This window comes from Schistocerca americana, chromosome 3 (assembly GCF_021461395.2).
Source record: "Schistocerca americana isolate TAMUIC-IGC-003095 chromosome 3, iqSchAmer2.1, whole genome shotgun sequence".
Classification (NCBI taxonomy): Eukaryota; Metazoa; Arthropoda; class Insecta; order Orthoptera; family Acrididae; genus Schistocerca; species Schistocerca americana.
This window is the reverse complement of record NC_060121.1, coordinates 921,161,476-921,181,483: the sequence shown is the minus strand read 5'-3', so window position 1 is coordinate 921,181,483 and position 20,008 is coordinate 921,161,476. Positions and strand designations below refer to the sequence as shown.

The 20,008-nt window shown below is 40.1% G+C and overlaps 1 protein-coding gene across 1 annotated transcript; it reads left to right on the top strand.

Moving 5' to 3' along the window:
• Window positions 1-14,704: 14,704 nt before the first annotated feature.
• LOC124606537 lies at window positions 14,705-16,282 on the top strand. The gene is made up of 2 exons (XM_047138522.1): window positions 14,705-15,743; window positions 15,879-16,282. The coding sequence occupies exons 1-2, from the start codon at window positions 14,705-14,707 to the stop codon at window positions 16,280-16,282; spliced, it is 1,443 nt and encodes a 480-aa protein (XP_046994478.1).
• The last annotated feature ends 3,726 nt before the right edge of the window (window positions 16,283-20,008 follow it).

The window sequence follows — 20,008 nt, the reverse complement described above, 5'->3', positions numbered from 1 at the left end:
TTTGGAAGGTAGGAGACGAGGTACTGGCAGAAGTAAAGCTGTGAGTACTGGGCGTGAGTCGTGCTTCAGTAGCTCAGTTGGTAGAGCACTTGCCCGCGAAAGGCAAAGGTCCCGAGTTCAAGTCTCGGTCGGGCACACAGTTTTAATCTGCCAGGAAGTTTCATATCAGCGCACACTCCGCTGCAGAGTGAAAATCTCATTCTGGAAACATCCCCCAGGCTGTGGCTAAGCCATGTCTCCGCAATATCCTTTCTTTCAGGAGTGCTAGTTCTGCAAGGTTCGCAGGAGAGCTTCTGTAAAGTTTGGAAGGTAGGAGACGAGGTACTGGCAGAAGTAAAGCTGTGAGTACCGGGCGTGAGTCGTGCTTCAGTAGCTCAGTTGGTAGAGCACTTGCCCGCGAAAGGCAAAGGTCCCGAGTTCAAGTCTCGGTCGGGCACACAGTTTTAATCTGCCATGAAGTTTCATATCAGCGCACACTCCACTGCAGAGTGAAAATCTCATTCTGGAAACATCCCCCAGGCTGTGGCTAAGCCATGTCTCCGCAATATCCTTTCTTTCAGGAGTGCTAGTTCTGCAAGGTTCGCAGGAGAGCTTCTGTAAAGTTTGGAAGGTAGGAGACGAGGTACTGGCAGAAGTAAAGCTGTGGATACCGGGCGTGAGTCGTGCTTCGGTAGTTCAGTTGGTAGAGCACTTTCCCACGAAAGGCAAAGGTCCCGAGTTCGAGTCTCGGTCGGGCACACAGTTTTAATCTGCCAGGAAGTTTCAGAATTTAAGTTATAGCAAAACTGGCAGAATGGAATCCAACTTGATGACAGAAGGAGGTTAGAAGAAAGAAGAAGCAATAAAAAGTATCATGAAGTAGGCCGTGGTTATCAGCAGGCCTTTAGAGTTAAGGTATCTCACTCTACTGGAATTGTAAGTTACGAGGCACACTTGATATGTTTTATGTTAAAGCACTGTTCTTGGAAATAAGAGGTCTGTTTCTGTTTTCCAACATGACTTATAACCTGTTATTTGTTATTAAGAGACCAAACTCTGTTCTGTTGACTGATGTTTAAGTGACCTAGGATAGATCACACATCCTGATATAGGCCTTGAGGTAGCCATTTCCTCTCATACATATTCATCAACTAGAAGGATATCTATTTTCATATGACACTACAGACAAGTATGTGGGTGTTGGATGTGTGATGCATGTATGTGTTTGGCATTAAATAGCTCTGATCAAGGATATTACGTGAAAACTCTGCAAAATTTTCAGTCTTGTTTACAAGTTTGTCAACCACTCAATGCCTCAATTATATGATGAGTGGTTACCTCATGCTTGTATGTGTTAGGTATTAAATGGCTCTGATGAAGGACATTGCCTGAAAAGTCAGCAACAATTTCGGTCTTGTTTACAAGTCTGCCAACCACTCTATGTTTCAACTATATGATGAGTGGTTACCTTCAGTCCTTGTATTGTTTTTTATAATTAACTACTGGAATGCTTTTGCTTCCATGTAAGGTTTCAAAGCTTTACAAATTTCTTCTGCTACTGGTTTTCCCAACAAACAAATGACAATGGATAACACATTGTCTGTAAAAGAACAGTCATTAGCTGTAAAATAACAGGAAGAGTTCTATAGCAGACTTGTAATAACATTCAGTGGTATCCATAGTTTTACTAATCCCACTCTGTGTCATGCAGATCCATGTGTCATGGATAATGGTTGGGGGGAGGGGGTAGGGGGGGCTGAGAGGGATAGTGGCTAAGAAACTATTAAAATGTAAGAAAGATATTGCCTAAAAAATGTGCTAAAATTAGTTTAAAACTGTTAAGCTATTTGGATAATGCACCCAATGAAAATTGCTAAATGTTGATTACAAACTGTTTGTTTTCATCTTCAGATTATGGTTATTATACTTTTAATGGTAAAATTTATCATCAAGCAGAGTAAGTTTAGCAACTGGTAATGTCCTTATTGGTTTCATGTCTAAAATATTAGTGAAACAATGGAAAGTCCAGGATGGAATGTAACAATATTATGAAAAGAAAAGTTTCTATTCACCATATAGAAGAGATGCTGAATCACTGATAGGGACAACAAAAGGACTGTCACAAATAAAGCTTTTGGCTAGTAAGGCCTCCATCAACAACAGACAACAGGCATACATACACACTGCCTCGAACTTATCTCACACACACGACTTGTGCACGTGTGTGTGTGTGTGTGTGTGTGTGTGTGTGTGTGTGTGTTTGCCTATTGTTGACAAAGGCCTTACTAACCAAAAGTTTTATTTGTGACAGTCTTGTTGTTGTGCCTATCTGTGATTCAGCATCTCTGCTATATGGTGAGTAGCAACTTTTGTTTTCATAATATTTGTGAAACATATGTTTTAGACAATATCTTTGTTACATTTTAATACCACTTCCCTTTCTACTTCCAGCCTCGTCCCCCTCTCCGCACCGTCCCTATCCATCATCCATGACACATAGATCTGTAAACTGCAGAATGGGATTAGTAAAATGACTGAATGTTGTTACAGACGTGCTGTACAGCTGTAGTACTGTTCCTCTTATTTTCCAATTAATCAGTGTGTGCTCTATTTTAAAAAAAGAGAGAGAGGGAGGGAGAGAGAGAGAGAAGGAGGGAAGAAGAAAGTTTGAATTTCCCAACTTGTTATTAACCAGGTACAGTTTTAAATATTTTCATATATATTAGCTATTTCAATAGATACTTATTAATGTTTGATTGTATTACTGTTAGATCTGAAGATGTTCATTTAGTGATAGAAACTAGTTATCATTTGTGACAGTTTGCAAATACACTCCTGGAAATTGAAATAAGAACACCGTGAATTCATTGTCCCAGGAAGGGGAAACTTTATTGACACATTCCTGGGGTCAGATACATCACATGATCACACTGACAGAACCACAGGCACATAGACACAGGCAACAGAGCATGCACAATGTCGGCACTAGTACAGTGTATATCCACCTTTCGCAGCAATGCAGGCTGCTATTCTCCCATGGAGACGATCGTAGAGATGCTGGATGTAGTCCTGTGGAACGGCTTGCCATGCCATTTCCACCTGGCGCCTCAGTTGGACCAGCGTTCGTGCTGGACGTGCAGACCGCGTGAGACGACGCTTCATCCAGTCCCAAACATGCTCAATGGGGGACAGATCCGGAGATCTTGCTGGCCAGGGTAGTTGACTTACACCTTCTAGAGCACGTTGGGTGGCACGGGATACATGCAGACGTGCATTGTCCTGTTGGAACAGCAAGTTCCCTTGCCGGTCTAGGAATGGTAGAACGATGGGTTCGATGACGGTTTGGATGTACCGTGCACTATTCAGTGTCCCCTCGACGATCACCAGTGGTGTACGGCCAGTGTAGGAGATCGCTCCCCACACCATGATGCCGGGTGTTGGCCCTGTGTGCCTCGGTCGTATGCAGTCCTGATTGTGGCGCTCACCTGCACGGCGCCAATCACGCATACGACCATCATTGGCACCAAGGCAGAAGCGACTCTCATCGCTGAAGACGACACGTCTCCATTCGTCCCTCCATTCACACCTGTCGCGACACCACTGGAGGCGGGCTGCACGATGTTGGGGCGTGAGCGGAAGACGGCCTAACGGTGTGCGGGACCGTAGCCCAGCTTCATGGAGACGGTTGTGAATGGTCCTCGCCGATACCCCAGGAGCAACAGTGTCCCTAATTTGCTGGGAAGTGGCGGTGCGGTCCCCTACGGCACTGCGTAGGATCCTACGGTCTTGGCGTGCATCCGTGCGTCGCTGCGGTCCGGTCCCAGGTCGACGGGCACGTGCACCTTCCGCCGACCACTGGCGACAACATCGATGTACTGTGGAGACCTCACGCCCCACGTGTTGAGCAATTAGGCGGTACGTCCACCCGGCCTCCCGCATGCCCACTATACGCCCTCGCTCAAAGTCCGTCAACTGCACATACGGTTCACGTCCACGCTGTCGCGGCATGCTACCAGTGTTAAAGACTGCGATGGAGCTCCGTACGCCACGGCAAACTGGCCGACACTGACGGCGGCGGTGCACAAATGCTGCGCAGCTAGCGCCATTTGACGGCCAACACCGCGGTTCCTGGTGTGTCCGCTGTGCCGTGCCTGTGATCATTGCTTGTACAGCCCTCTCGCAGTGTCCGGAGCAAGTATGGTGGGTCTGACACACCGGTGTCAATGTGTTCTTTTTTCCATTTCCAGGAGTGTATGACTGTGCAGAATAAATATTTTACTGTCAACATTTTATAGTCCCAATGAACTCCTACAGAATGCAAACTGTACCTTACAATATACCGAAAGTTGTTATCTTCCTACAAAGAAAAGTTTCATTTGTTTTGCACTTCAAAGATAAGTCAAAGTTGTGGATTTTGCTGACAAGTTACATGAAGAGTTTTCTATAAAATGATTTAAAATCTAAGACATTTAGTTCTCTCAACCAAATTTTCCTGCTGGTACCAAATAAAATTCAGCCCCAGGAGCCTGTTGCTCTTGGGCCTTACTTTCTCTCTCATGGAATTTTTAAAACATGAATACTCAATGACTAAATAGTGAATGATTTTTGTAGCTTGTCTCATGACACATGCCCTTATTACTGAGTGCCCTTTCTTTACACCAGTTTCTAGATATGACAATACAACATTGATCTTCATTAGTCAAATTTTCCACAGCTGTTATTTTCATCATCTTTATACTCCTGCATTTTTATTCAGTGTGGCATACTATACTTTTTACACAGCAATGACACATTGTATTATATGGAATAGTACGATTTATTCCATAAAAACAATCCATGATCAGTTTGCAAATAATGCTTATATTATTGCATCATCATATACAGTAATTCTGCATATCTAAACAATTTGTACTACATCAAATGTTTGCATTCAGTAAGAGTCAAGTAACATGAAGTGCAACAATATTAACACTCTAATGATGGCAACCAATCTTAATAACAATACAAAAAGTTATTTAAAGTATCTCTATTAAATCAAAAACTACCTAGAATATTACCCATAATACGGTGAACCAAAACTTCACTGACAAAGTTTCAGATGTTGTTCAGGGATATCATCTGAATGTTTTGGTACAGGGGACCCATGGTCTTAGGGTGGCTCATTACAGAGTTAATCACATTTCATTTGGCATCTTTCCGCAATTAGCTTTGTTTCTGTATTGCACTGAAAACAGTGCACAACAGTGCAAATATTGATGGTATGCACTGTGTCTCTTGTTTGGAAATGAGCTTGTTCCATTCAGTCACAGTACTTGCTGTTGACAACAATAACGCCTGCTTGGCTCTTTGCCCTCAAGCTTGCATTCCGTACTGCATGGTTCTGTCCTAGGTTTGTTTACCTGCAGTGTTAGTCATATGTTAACAGTGATATAAAGCAGTATGGATAGGTTTATTGTTGAAGATTTGGCCAATATACATTATGGGTTCACTGAGTGCAGTGGAAGAGGGGCACAACATACTATGCTGAGCTGATCCCACTGTGACAGAAATTGCCTCACATTTGGAGGTTGTTGCATTACTCTGTATTGTGTATTTTCCATTTTGGGTATTCAGTATTACAGGATTGTGGTAACAAATTGAATAAATCATAATTTCATTATTACTCTGCAACAAGCTGATGGAGACTTTGGGTCCTTTATTCCAAAATATTCATAAGGTGTCCCTGAACAATCTCCGAAAGTTTGTCAGTGAAGTTCTGATTTACCCCATATATTGAAATAATGGACACTTATTCCACATAAAAACTTTTTTTTATCATTAACATGTGGTAAAATTGATAAATGAATAATGAAAACACTGCAAGCACAAATGTGTGCACATGTGAACATAAACATGCTCTCTTTTACACATACATATACAGCTGCATAATATAAAGTAGTATAAACTTAGTTATTTGCATGCAAAGAATGTATATGTCTCAGAAGATTAGATCTTTGGCTTGTAACATAAGAACAACTAGGACAAAAGAATGAAGGTTGCTTTCCACATTCCAGTCTCTTGTGCCTTGATAAACTTTTCTGATGCCTGTACGATTTCCCACATTCTTCACATCTAAATACAGGAAGAAACTGCTGTAAGTCCTGAAAATGGCTTTTTATGTAACATCTCTCTAGGGCTGTTTCTGCACCTGAAATTTGAGACATTAAGTTATTAATGAGTAAATCAGGCCTAAGTATGATATAGACTTTTGGAAATATTTCTCAATGCTCTGAGCCATCAATAATACGAAATACATGATGATCTAATGCCACAAAATGCCAAATAAGCTTATAATCTCTTTAGTAAGTAAAGAATTCGTTATGCTGAATATTGAAGGAAAACATTAAAAAGAATTATCTGTGCACTAGGTAAAAAATAATTGTTCCTGTAGCAGCAAAACTATAAACTTCCTGCTAAAGCTTCATTAGGCCAAGTTTTTTATTCCACTTTACGCACAATATTTAAATGACCAACCATGTCATCTTCTTTATGTGCTATGAGCTGTGTTTTTAGGGGTACTTACTGCATGAACTGCGACTGTTTAGTAAACTCATGTTTACAGCATAACACAACATGACAATAACATAGTAATCTCAGTAGCAAACTTATCTTTAGTTATACTGAAACATTTATGAATAAAACAAGAAAATAAATTTAGTCAAATCCTTATAATTAATACCAAAAAGAAAACTAATATGGGTAGATATATAATTCTGAAACCAACATGTCCCCCCCCCCCCTTTTCACGGTACAGAATTTAGCCTTGTGTACCATGTAGAATTGTTGTTGTAATTCCACATTAAATTGAGTGATCTCTTCTAAATGGCTGTGTGTGCCAGTTCTCAGCTTAGAGGAAAAGATGGGTAGCACTACCTCTACTTGAATAACACACAATAAAGCACTGCACTGCTCACACTAATTTCTCTCTTTATGACTGCCACTAGAAGTTTATAGCTTACAGTAACATATAAAATGGATAATGTTCATGAAACAAGACAGAATTACTGGAGGAGCTCACTACATGAAAGGATCTCAAGCATAATTTGAGTACAAAGAATGCAGTCGATGGAATGAGTAAAGATAACAATTTACCCCTCAGAGAATGCATAACACAGCAGGTAGGTCCACTAACAACAACTGGAATGTAATAGTTTATTAACTTCCATTCTACTTCAGAGAATGCAAACACACTGATGCAAACACAGAAACACTGTTCAAGAACTGTGGGCTGACTGGAAGCAGGAGTTATCCTACGTTACTGTGTACATTTTCTTATTTTATGTTCACCACCACTCAGCATCTCCAATATGGCAACGATTATCTGTATCCATTCTATTGCTTGTACTCCACCCACAACTGTCCAATATCATAAAAAGAATGTTGTTATCATTGAAAATCAAGATCTTCAACTTGATATAGGCAGAGCACAATGGCAGAACTTAGGTCTCTGTGAACTGTGGCCACTATAAGCATAATGAAAAGAAGACACCATCTTAGTCACTTGTCATATGAAAGGATATTAAGCAGAATTTGAATATAAAGAATGTGGGTGGTGGAATGAGTAAAGATAACCATTTACCCAGCCGAGAATGTGTAACACAGCAGGTAGGTCCACTAACAACTGGAATGTAATAGTTTATTAACTTCCATTCTACTTCAGAGAACGCAAACACAGAAACACTGTTCAAGAAATGTGCTCTGACTAAAAGCAGGAGTTACTGTGTTCATTTTCTTATTTTATGTTCACCACCACTTAACATCTCCAACATAGTAATCGTTATCTTCATCTGTTCCACTGCTTGTATTCCACCCACAACTGTCCAATATCATAAAAGAATGTAGCTATCATTAAACATCAAAATCTTCTACTTGAGATAATCAGAACACAATTGCAGAACTTAGGTCTCTGGGAACCGTGACCAGTCTACGTATAATGAAAAAAGACACCATCTTAGTCACTTGTTGTGGGAACCATTTCCACATCTGCAGATGGCAGCACAGCAATTGTTTATGACACAGCCAGTGGGCCGACATTTGCCTGCTTCCGTACAGAAGTACCATTAGGCCAAAGCTTGGCAATGATGCTCCACCCACAAGCATGCAGAACATAAAGAGAGACAGCAATGTGAGATAGCAGCCGATATTACACAGATGTCCACACTGTTCTTTGATCTCATGGGCTGCAATCCATGTGGACTGAACTCAACACATGCTCCCCACCATCACATACACAAGCTGGACAGCTGTCTCTCATTCGCCATGATTCTTACGCCCGCAAATTAAATGATATCCTTGAGATGGGAGGCCATTCGCATGCTCGGCTAGTTGTGCATTCACTGTCTTTCTGTGACCATTAGGCTGCACTCCATGTTTGACCACTGAGAAGTGTGTACCCTCCGGGGATCAGTGGTTGAGCTGTTCACCTAGGTCTCGCACAGCTCACAGTGGGAAAAACCACTCATTGCATGGTTCAGTGGTGACTTTGACATGGTTATTGGTAGACAAAAACACGTGATGATAGACTCAATTGGCATGAGTGACCAGGAATTGCAAGTGGGTTCACTTTTGAGTGTTTCTGTGCTCACCCATAGTCCATGCAGACAACATTGGGGTCTTGAACATTATTCCTTTTGTGTGTATTTCCTTTGCTTGTGTCTCAATGATTTCAGTGTGTCCACTCTTGTGTGAGGACTTAGAGCAGTAGGATAATTGTGACGACGGAGGATCTCCAAAGGCACTAGAGGAGCTGTTGGCATTTAATCAGTTACTGGAAAATGAGCTGCAGACACGAACCACGTGCACAGACTCTGCCTACCCAGAGCCAGTCCATGAAAATTTGCATATGCAAAACAGCACCACACTGCTGCCCTCTGCTGCTGCTGGTGCAGCAACCAGCACTGGGCGTGTGTTGGTTAGGTTGCCCCCCTTTCGGCCCCGTGACTCGTTCATGTGGTTTAGCCAAGTGGAAATGGTTTTCCTAAGCAATAATATCACTCATTAGGCACCTGGACCAGAATCACACAGCCAAAGTACAGGACACAATAACTGCCCCAATGATGAAGTTCTCCCACAAGCAGCTTAACGAAGAGTTGATACACTGAATTTTGTCATCCAAGAAGCCAGTGAACACAGCAACTGTTGTGCCAAGAAGAATGCAGTGACCACAGGCCTTTGTTGTTTCTGCACCACCTGCAGAGCCTTTCACAGTCAGATATGGTCCCAGATTCACTGTTGCATGCTATCTGGGTGTGCAGCTTACCCGCTCAGGTGCAAGCAGTCATAGCAACGATGCAGACCAACATGCAATTGGGAGCTGCTGGGACTGGTGGTCAGGGTGCACGATGCGCTGGCAATGGTGCCAAGCATGGCATCCGCAGCTGCCAATGGCCCCTTACCCCCACCAGCCACCTTCACTCCACAGCAACACAAGCCTCCCACAGCCCCAGCAATGAACACTGACCTGCAGCACCTCATCAGAAATTGGCCACCCTGGTGGCAGCACTCATCACACTGGTCGACCAGTTGGCACGCTCACACCAAGAGGGCAGCAGGCATCGCCAGTGCCAGCAGACAAGGTGACAAGTGGTGTGGCTCACACAGTCAGTAACACAGCAGAAGCCATTTTCACAGTACCCCGCTGATGTCAGAGTCTGATGGTACCACACCTAATTCGGCAATGAAGTGACCAAGTGCCATGCCTCTTGCTCACACCCAAATACCGGCTGTGACCAGCCTAGGTGCACCCACATGCAGTACGATATCACAGAGTCTGTATGTGACAGAAGGGGTGGGGGCATGAAGTACCTAGTCGACACTGGGTTGGATTTATCAGTTTGTCCTAGAACCATGCTAAGAGATTGCAGGATGGCGAAAACACTGTGTCTCACAGCAGCAAACAATTCCGCCATAAAAATGTATGCCCTGTGCAATAGGACTATTTCTGGACTCTTTGCACTGCCTTATGCTTTTGTCCTTAGTACCCAAATCTTTGGAGATGGCTAGAGTTCAGCATGTTATGCTCTTAGAATCATCTCTCATTGCATTGACCAAAATATAATAGTGTTGGCTTATTTTGTATATATCCAATCCATGTTGTCTTATGGAATTATATTCTGGAGCAGTGTACAAAAATAAATAATGTGTTTATGCAGAAAAAGTGAGTAGTAAGAATATTGTGTAATGTAGATCACTGAACATATTTCAGAAGCATTTATAAGAATCTTGGAATTCTTACATCAGTTCCAAATACATTTACTCCTTGATGCTTTTTATTGATGATAACGATAGTCAATTTAATTTGATCTATGATTTACACAGTCAGATTACAAGACACACAAATAATTTTCATGTAGACTTTACCTCCTTGTCTATCCTTAGCAATTCAAAACAAAATTACAAAAATATCTCATTGGCCTCTATTTACGAAAATTTTCTGAATGTCTAGATTCAAGAATTGAAAAGTTTGTTACCTACGTGACATGTGGTATTGTTTTTTATAAAGCTGTACGATAAGTAGTTATGTACTGAAAATAGAACTTAGTATTTACAGATGTAGAAAAATATTACTTTCAGAAATACCACTGTAATCCAATAATTGAGCTAGTAACAGCATCAACAGCTACAGGAGCTATATAGTACAATGAGGAGACAGCAACTTTTGTCAAAGTAGCAGCTTCCTTTCTAATTTACTCAATTTAGCATTTAGACAATTTAAGCAAGAACAGATCTAATTAATACAGTGACAGTTAACTGTTAATACAGTATGCAGATTGAGTTTATATGATTTATTTGTCTTTTTTAATATGTACCTTCACTCTTTCTACATTCTTGAAGGTTCTCGTTTTTGATGGGATCTATGAAACTTGATGAATGAATGAAAAAACCCTATCAGACTTGCAGCATCTTTCACTGATTTGGAAGACTTGAATGTAATCCAATCTTCTAGTCTAACCCTAACATTATCACTGCTTACTGGAGCTCACAAAATTGCTAAATATTCTTGCACTACAATAAAATCAGCTCAAAGTTTCAAGATAAGCTGTTCTTTATCCAGTATTGTGTAGCAGTTGTAACAGTGTTTTTATTTATTTATCCAACTATTGACAATGAATATTGTATGGATGTTGGCCACTGCACCTCCAGAAGTGTTCAGCACCATTCCAGATGTAGGTTGTATTGCAACATCCCACATGAAAACAATGCTGATATCTCTCACACTAATTGCCATTCTTCATGATTCTGTAGTAGTTTACATGCTTGTCCATAATGACAATCAAGGTATACAGTTAAAAAGCTGGAACATAAAGAGTCAAACTGACGGATGTGGATGGAACAATATGATCACTATTACCAAAACATCCTCTAACCTAAGGGATGTATTGGATAGAATTGTTTGAAAATGATAATTAATTACTAACAACTGTGATAGGTAATTTACATGTAGTTTCAAAGCTTGAATACTTGGCATAATAAAAATAACTTATGTGAGAAAATGAAAGTTATTCACAAAATACAGCTTCATTTACCAAAAAGAATAAATTTTTTTTATGAATGACTATGTTCATATAATCTGTAACAGCAATTTACTTGACTCAAGTGTCAATTAATGAAGATTTTATGGTATGTTCAAGCTTTTTGGCCACAGAAATCAAAGTTAGATTCAATCATTATAGATGATCAGAAATTAGTTCATAGGCATATGGTCAGATTTCAGTGCCAAATGGGACATTTTCTTTCTCAGTTTGTTTTAACTTGAGGCAACTCAATATCTCAAAAACAATGCATCATATGAAAAAAATGATCTAGATAAAAAGTTAATATTAGTAAAAGGAACATCTGTCTGAGCTACAACTGGCCACCTCCTAGTTAACCCTCCTGCATGAGCAGGGTCAACTTTTATATTTTCAAATGGGAACACCTCATTTTCATTGCATATTTGAATTCTATATCAAAACCTACATACGGTTTTCAGTTTGCATCCTTTGTGTCCTTATGGGTGATATTTAGATTTGAAATTTACTTCAGCATTGCAAATTTGACTGTACAGTACAATATGGTTCGCCATTTCAGTTTCTGGTTACAAACTACTTTTAGCATGTTCCGAGAACAACAATGCTGATGTAATAGTTTTCTGTTTGATGTTTCCCCTCATCTCTCACCATTGGGGTGCTTGATTTCAGTGAGTCACCTTGCCTTTCACCATTGGGGTGTTCGATTTTTGTGACACCCCTTGCCTCGAACCACTGGGCTGGTCGATTTTGTGAGTAACCAGGACAGGTGTGCCTCTCACTATCACTTCACAGACATTTTACATTATTACAATGGTTGGGTTTGTATTCTGTCAGTAATCGTGCAGTGTCCAGCGCGAGAATTACGGTGGTAGGATGGAAACACACACCTAAATCAGTCACTGTTATGGTGGGGTTGAGGGTGGCCACCAAAATCAAGCATTCCAATGGTTTGTTGACTCACCACGATCATCCTTAAAGGGAACAGAAGACTATATTACTATACAAGTAGCTTACTTGCCAGAAATGTCAATGCCTAGCCACATTATTTGCACTGTACAACCTTCAAGTAACATCTGCACAAAAGTTTACATTTGCATTGTAAATGAAATGTAAAATCAAATGTGTGCTTCTTAATTGCAAAAGCAGACACACTTGTTGTTTGTTGATTACTAGGCAACTACCATGAATGAGAAACACTGGTTTGAGTAAACTGTATATATTTATTGGTTTAGAATCTGAATATCCTATAAAATGGGGGGGGGGGGGGGGGGGGGGTTCCATTTGAAAATATGAAGTTGACCCAGCCCATACAGCAGAAGTAGTTAGAGGTCGGCCAGTTGTAGCACAGTCAGATGTCCTCTCCCCTCCTCCCCCCCCCCTCCCCCTCTGGCCCCGTTAATATAACAAACTTTTCACCTAGATCATTTGTTTTCCAAATAACACTTTTTTTTTTTTTAAAGATATTTAGCTGTATCAAGTTAAAACAAATACACCTTATGTTTCTGACATTGTTTGTAGCACTACTTCATATTTATGTCTGTAAGAGTTATTGGGAGAAGAGGAAGGGAAGTCCTTGTATTGAGGACAGTACAGAGAATTATCCATAATGTCACTAAACTCCACAGGCATAATGCGTCTGCTGTCTTCTTCTGTGTGATGAATACTGCTGAACTGGAGACCTGGTTTCACAAGAATTGCCCTTCCATTCTGTGCACGTGCTCTTTCAAGAACTAACATCATTTCTGAAACTTCTGGTTGTACACATGGTTGATCCTGAGCATCTCTTGCATAAATAATTAATCATATTCTTGGCATGGCACATCTTATAAAACAATTGTGCTTCTGCTACTGATATGCCAAAAAAATTACTGAAATTATTGTCTTGATAGGTCACAAATAAGGTTAGTCTGTTAGTGTATAGTTCAACTCACCCCACATCTCCGAAGTTTCTTCATGATGAACAGAGTCTATAGTGAAAGATTGAATGACATTTTCTCATGGACTGATTAGTGCTACAGAGAGTTGAGATTTAAAAGGAGCCTGAGAGTTTGACTGAGATGCTACAAGTTTGAGAAGACTGAGCGTATCTTCCCATCCATATTGTTCAATTTGAACTTCTGTTTTACATTCAAGCAGACTTTGACTTGTACTATTCTGCACATTCTCCTCTTGCTCTTCAAGCCTTACATTAATTACACTTTATCTACCATCTCTTTCACTAACACCTATAGCAATCTTAGCCAAGGGTATGCATTATATCCTTCGAGATTGTTTCTGTATAAAGATGACCACTAAAAAGTTCTCAGTTAGTATGGCCGTGTGTGAACCGAGAAATCCAATCTACAAATAAAAAATTAAAACATTTCTGCTCCAAGTTAAAAAATGTGAGACTACTGGACCTTAACCATTATCAAAGAACCAGCTTCACTGTACATGGACTACATCTTAATCGTCTGGGTAAGAATACTCTAGCAACTGACATCAACAGAGCTATTGAGGAAACAAGAAGCAATAATTCAAATCTGCTGCCTTGTACCTCAGATGTCGTACACATGAAAGACGGAAGTGATAATTATATATGCCTGCAGAGCAAGCAAATGGAAATAATTCCTCACTGCAATGTCAAGACTGTTGATTTTTTAGGAGAACAAAGTCCCTCAGTGTTCCTAATTTAGAAACTTTCAATTTGTGTGATAATATTAACCTTGACAACGATATATCCTCTCATGATTGTACTAATGTATCATTTTTACATTATAATGTTGAGGGCTTGGGTAACAGAATTGATGCATTTGAGGCCTTAGTTACAGATCTAGCTCCACATGTAATCGTGGTTACAGAGCATCAAAAAACTAACCATAATATTCAATATTATAAGTTACAGGAGTATAATCTTACATTGTTTTTCTGTAGAACAGAACATAAAGGAGGTGGGAGTTGCTACTTATGTAGGGAAATGTAACCTAATAAGTTCTGTAGAAAATGTATCATGGGTTAATGATTATTGTATTGAGAAAGATTTTGAAGCGGTGATAATTAAGTTAATGATTGTATCCGTCCCACTTGTTGTGGTAGGTATATATTGAGCCCCTTCTGGTAATCTCGAGGTTTTCCTGGAAGCACTGGATAGTGTATTGGGGAAGCTAAGCTAGGGTGGCAATACAGTAAATATTATAATGTTAGGAGACTTTTATATAAACACACTAAGCAACAGCCAAGAATTCAAAGGTTTACAAGACTGCATACAATCCTATGATATTAAAGATCTACTTGGTCATGTGCCCACTAGAATAACTGAGTCAAGCAGCAGTTCCATAGATAATGTAATGACCAATTATGAAAATGTTGTGTCAGCACAGACTGTAAATGGGCACATATCTGATCATCTAGGACAATTATTAGTCATTGGTTGTCTTGATAAACTTAAACAAAACAAAAAATATGAGAATAGAAGATTATTCTCTGAATACAACATCACCTTGGTAAAGAAAACTTTGGGTCAAGAATCTTGGGAATCAGTTTATAGAGAAAGGGGAGTTGACAGCAAATGGGAAGTATTTGTAAACATTTTAACTAGACACATAGATATTACTATCCCAGCAAAGAAGATCAATGTAAATAAAAATAAACCACCAGTAGTCAAATGCGTAAAACTGGATGAAAAAGTGAAAAGACTCCAAGAAGGAATGGAGTATATGTATAAGCTACACAGAGAAACCAGTCTTGATTTATATAAAGAGGCTTTTAAAAAATATAAATTTGAGTACCACAAGGAAGTAAGGAGAAGGAAAGTAGAACATATTAGCAAACAGACCAGAAATTCTGATTGTGTCTCAAAGTCATGCTGGGCAGTAGTTAATGATATGAGGAACACTGATTCAAAAACTAAAATTAATAATATAGAGTTAAGTATACATAATGGTACTTTTTCTGATCCTTATATAGTTAGCAATATATTTAATGATTACTTTATAGATGCTATAGAAAATGATACTTGCATCAAACAGGAGAGGCAGTTTAAATATGATAAGGAAAAGGAACGGGACTCTTGTAAGCTAGCTACAGTAACCATCAAGGACATAACACAGCTAATTGACAGCCTAAAAAATAAAAGATCAGCTGGATTGGATGAATTTTCTCCTTTTCTAATGAAAAAATGCAAGGGTGAGTTAGCCAGACTATTAGTCCATCTAATAAATTGTGTAATTGAAGAAGGTGTGTTTCCGAAGAAACTGAAACTTGCTATAGTTAAACCTTTATATAAAAAAGGGGGAAGAAAGCAACAACAGAACTACAGACCAGTTGCCTTAATCTCAGTGTTTGGTAAATTAATTGAAAAAATAATGCTAGAAATCTTAATCGAGCACTATAATATGAATAACTCAATAGGAGATTTCCAACATGGCTTTAGAAGTGGTCAGAGCACCATATCTGCAGCAGTACAGTTTGTACACTGTCTGATGGAGAAAATAAATGAGGGTTACAAAACGGGAGGAGTGCTTTTAGATCTTTCTAAAGCATTTGATGGAGTCCATCATGGTGTTCTTTTAAGTAAACTTGCTTGTAATGGTGTCAGTGGGAAACTGTTGCTTTTAATAGAATCTTACCTTAAAGATAGACAACAATGCACAGAAGTTGTGTGTGATAATGGAGAGGTAATAAAAAAAAAGAAGATCAAAGATAAGAAATATAAATTTTGGTGTGCCATGAGGCTCTACCTTGGGCCCCTTCTTGTTTATTTGCTACGCGAATGATTTCCCAAAAGTATTAGACACCAGTCATTGTATTACTATGTATGCTGATGACACCTCTGGGGTTTGCTGGGCACATAGTAATGATGGCCTAAATTCAGTGGTACAGAACTTTGTTGAAAAAGCACAAACACATTTTGAAAAAGAAAACCTGAGGGGCAATATTAACAAAACTAATTTAATTTATTTTAAGACAAGTGGCTGATATAAAAATACTGTTGTAAATGAGGACATTCAGGAAAATACCTGTTCAGAATGTAAATTTCTGGGGATAGATATAGATGACAGACTTTTGTGGAATCAGCAAATAGATCATATCTGTGGTAAAATAACATCTAGTCTGTATTTAGTTAAATTAGCTAAATATCTAGATACTGAAGGAATAAAAATAATGTATTTTGGGTTGGTGCATCCCCATCTATTTTATGGAATTGTATTGTGAGGTGGGTGCAGCCAATACAATATAAAAAGGGTATCTGTATTGCAGAAAAGAGTAATAAGAACTATGGCAAAAGTAAGACACAGAACTTCATGCAAAAAGTGTTTATTAATTTTAATATTATGACTATCTGTGCAGTATATATGTTTCAATCAATATTATTAGTGAAAAAAGACAAAAAAGTGACAAACAGGAATATGGAAATCCATGATTATGATACAGGACACAAATCAGACTTTCATATGGTGATCAGAAGATTGAATCTTTTTTCCCCCTAAGGTAAGTCTTTCCGCTCCCGGGATTGGAATGACTCCTTACCCTCTCCCTTAAAACCCACTTCCTTTCGTCTTTCCCTCTCCTTCCCTCTTTCCTGATGAGGCAACAGTTTGTTGCGAAAGCTTGAATTTTGTGTGTATGTTTGTGTTTGTTTGTGTGTCTATCGACCTGCCAGCGCTTTTGTTCAGTAAGTCACCTCATCTTTGTTTTTTTTATATATATATATAATGGAAGGAAACATTCCACGTGGGAAAAATTATATATAAAAACAAAGATGAGGTGACTTACCGAACAAATGCGCTGGCAGGTCGATAGACACACAAACAAACACAAACGAACACACAAAATTCAAGCTTTCGCAACAAACTGTTGCCTCATCAGGAAAGAGGGAAGGAGAGGGGAAGACGAAAGGAAGTGGGTTTTAAGGGAGAGGGTAAGGAGTCATTCCAATCCCGGGAGCGGAAAGACTTACCTTAGGGGGAAAAAAGGACAGGTATACACTCGCACACACGCACATATCCATCCACACATACAGACACAAGCAGACATATTTCTGTATGTGTGGATGGATATGTGCATGTGTGCGAGTGTATACCTGTCCTTTTTTCCCCCTAAGGTAAGTCTTTCCGCTCCCGGGATTGGAATGACTCCTTACCCTCTCCCTTAAAACCCACTTCCTTTCGTCTTCCCCTCTCCTTCCCTCTTTCCTGATGAGGCAACAGTTTGTTGCGAAAGCTTGAATTTTGTGTGTGTGTTTGTGTTTGTTTGTGTGTCTATCGACCTGCCAGCGCATTTGTTCGGTAAGTCACCTCATCTTTGTTTTTTTTTTATATATATATATATATATATATATATATATATATATATATATATATATATATATATATATACCAAACAAAAGCGCTGGCAGGTCGATAGACACACAAACAAACACAAACATACACACAAAATTCTAGCTTTCGCAACCAATGGTTGCCTCGTCAGGAAAGAGGGAAGGAGAAGGAAAGACAAAAGGATATGGGTTTTAAGGGAGAGGGTAAGGAGTCATTCCAATCCCGGGAGCGGAAAGACTTACCTTAGGGGGAAAAAAGGACAGGTATACACTCGCACACACACACATATCCATCCACACATACACAGACACAAGCAGACATTTGTAAAGGCAAAGAGTTTGGGCATTTTTTGGGCAGAGATGTCAGTCGGGGCGGATGTACAGAGGCAAAGATGAAGTTGAAAGACAGGTGAGGTATGAGCGGCGGCAAATTGAAATTAGAAATTAGCGGAGATTGAGGCCTGGCGGATAGCGAGAAGAAAGGATATGCTGAAGGGCAAGTTCCCATCTCCGGAGTTCTGACAGGTTGGTGTTAGTGGGAAGTATCCAGATAACCCGGACGGTGTAACACTGTGCCAAGATGTGCTGGCCGTGCACCAAGGCATGTTTAGCCACAGGGTGATCCTCATTACCAACAAACACTGTCTGCCTGTGTCCATTCATGCGAATGGACAGTTTGTTGCTGGTCATTCCCACATAGAACGCTTCACAGTGTAGGCAGGTCAGTTGGTAAATCACGTGGGTGCTTTCACACGTGGCTCTGCCTTTGATCGTGTACACCTTCCGGGTTACAGGACTGGAATAGGTGGTGGTGGGAGGGTGCATGGGACAGGTTTTACACCGGGGGCGGTTACAGGGGTAGGAGCCAGAGGGTAGGGAAGGTGGTTTGGGGATTTCATAGGGATGAACTAAGAGGTTGCGAAGGTTAGGTGGACGGCGGAAAGACACTCTTGGTGGAGTGGGGAGGATTTCATGAAGGATGGATCTCATTTCAGGGCAGGATTTGAGGAAGTCGTATCCCTGCTGGAGAGCCACATTCAGAATCTGATCCAGTCCCGGAAAGTATCCTGTCACAAGTGGGGCACTTTTGGGGTTCTTCTGTGGAAGGTTCCGGGTTTGAGGAGATGAGGATGTGGCTCTGGTTATTTGCTTCTGTACCAGGTCGGGAGGGTAGTGTGCGAGTGTATACCTGTCCTTTTTTCCCCCTAAGGTAAGTCTTTCCGCTCCCGGGATTGGAATGACTCCTTACCCTCTCCCTTAAAACCCATATCCTTTTGTCTTTCCTTCTCCTTCCCTCTTTCCTGACGAGGCAACCATTGGTTGCGAAAGCTAGAATTTTGTGTGTATGTTTGTGTTTGTTTGTGTGTCTATCGACCTGCCAGCGCTTTTGTTTGGTAAGTTTCATCATCTTTCTTTTTTAGATATATTTTTTCCCACGTGGAATGTTTCCCTCTATTATATTCATATATATATATATATATATATATATATATATATATATATATATATATATATATATATAAAAACAAAGGTGATGTGACTTACTATACGAAAGCGCTGGCAGGTCAACAGACACACAAACAAACACAATCATACACACAAAATCATACACACAAAATTCTAGCTTTCGCAACCAATGGTTGCTTCATCAGGAAAGAGGGAAGGAGAGGGAAAGATGAAAGGATGTGGGTTTTAAGGGAGAGGGTAAGGAGTCATTCCAATCCCAGGAGCGAAAGACTTACCTTAGGGGGACAAAAGGACAGGTATACACTCGCACACACACCCATATCCAACCACACATACAGAGACACAAGCATACATTTGTAAAGGCAAAGAGATTCAGTAGAGATGTCAGTCAAGGCAGAAGTACGGAGGCAAAGATGTTGTTGAAAGACAGGTGAGGTATGAGTGGCGGCAACTTGAAATTAGAGGAGGCTGAGGCCTGGCGGATAATGAGAAGAGAGGATATACTGAAGGGCAAGTTCCCATCTCCGGAGTTCTGACAGGTTGGTGTTAGTGGGAAGTATCCAGATAACCTGGACGGTGTAACACTGTGCCAAGATGTGCTGGCCGTGCACCAAAGCATGTTTAGCCACAGAGTGATCCTCATTACCAACAAACACTGTCTGCCTGTGTCCATTCATGCGAATGGACAGTTTGTTGATGGTCATTCCCACATAGA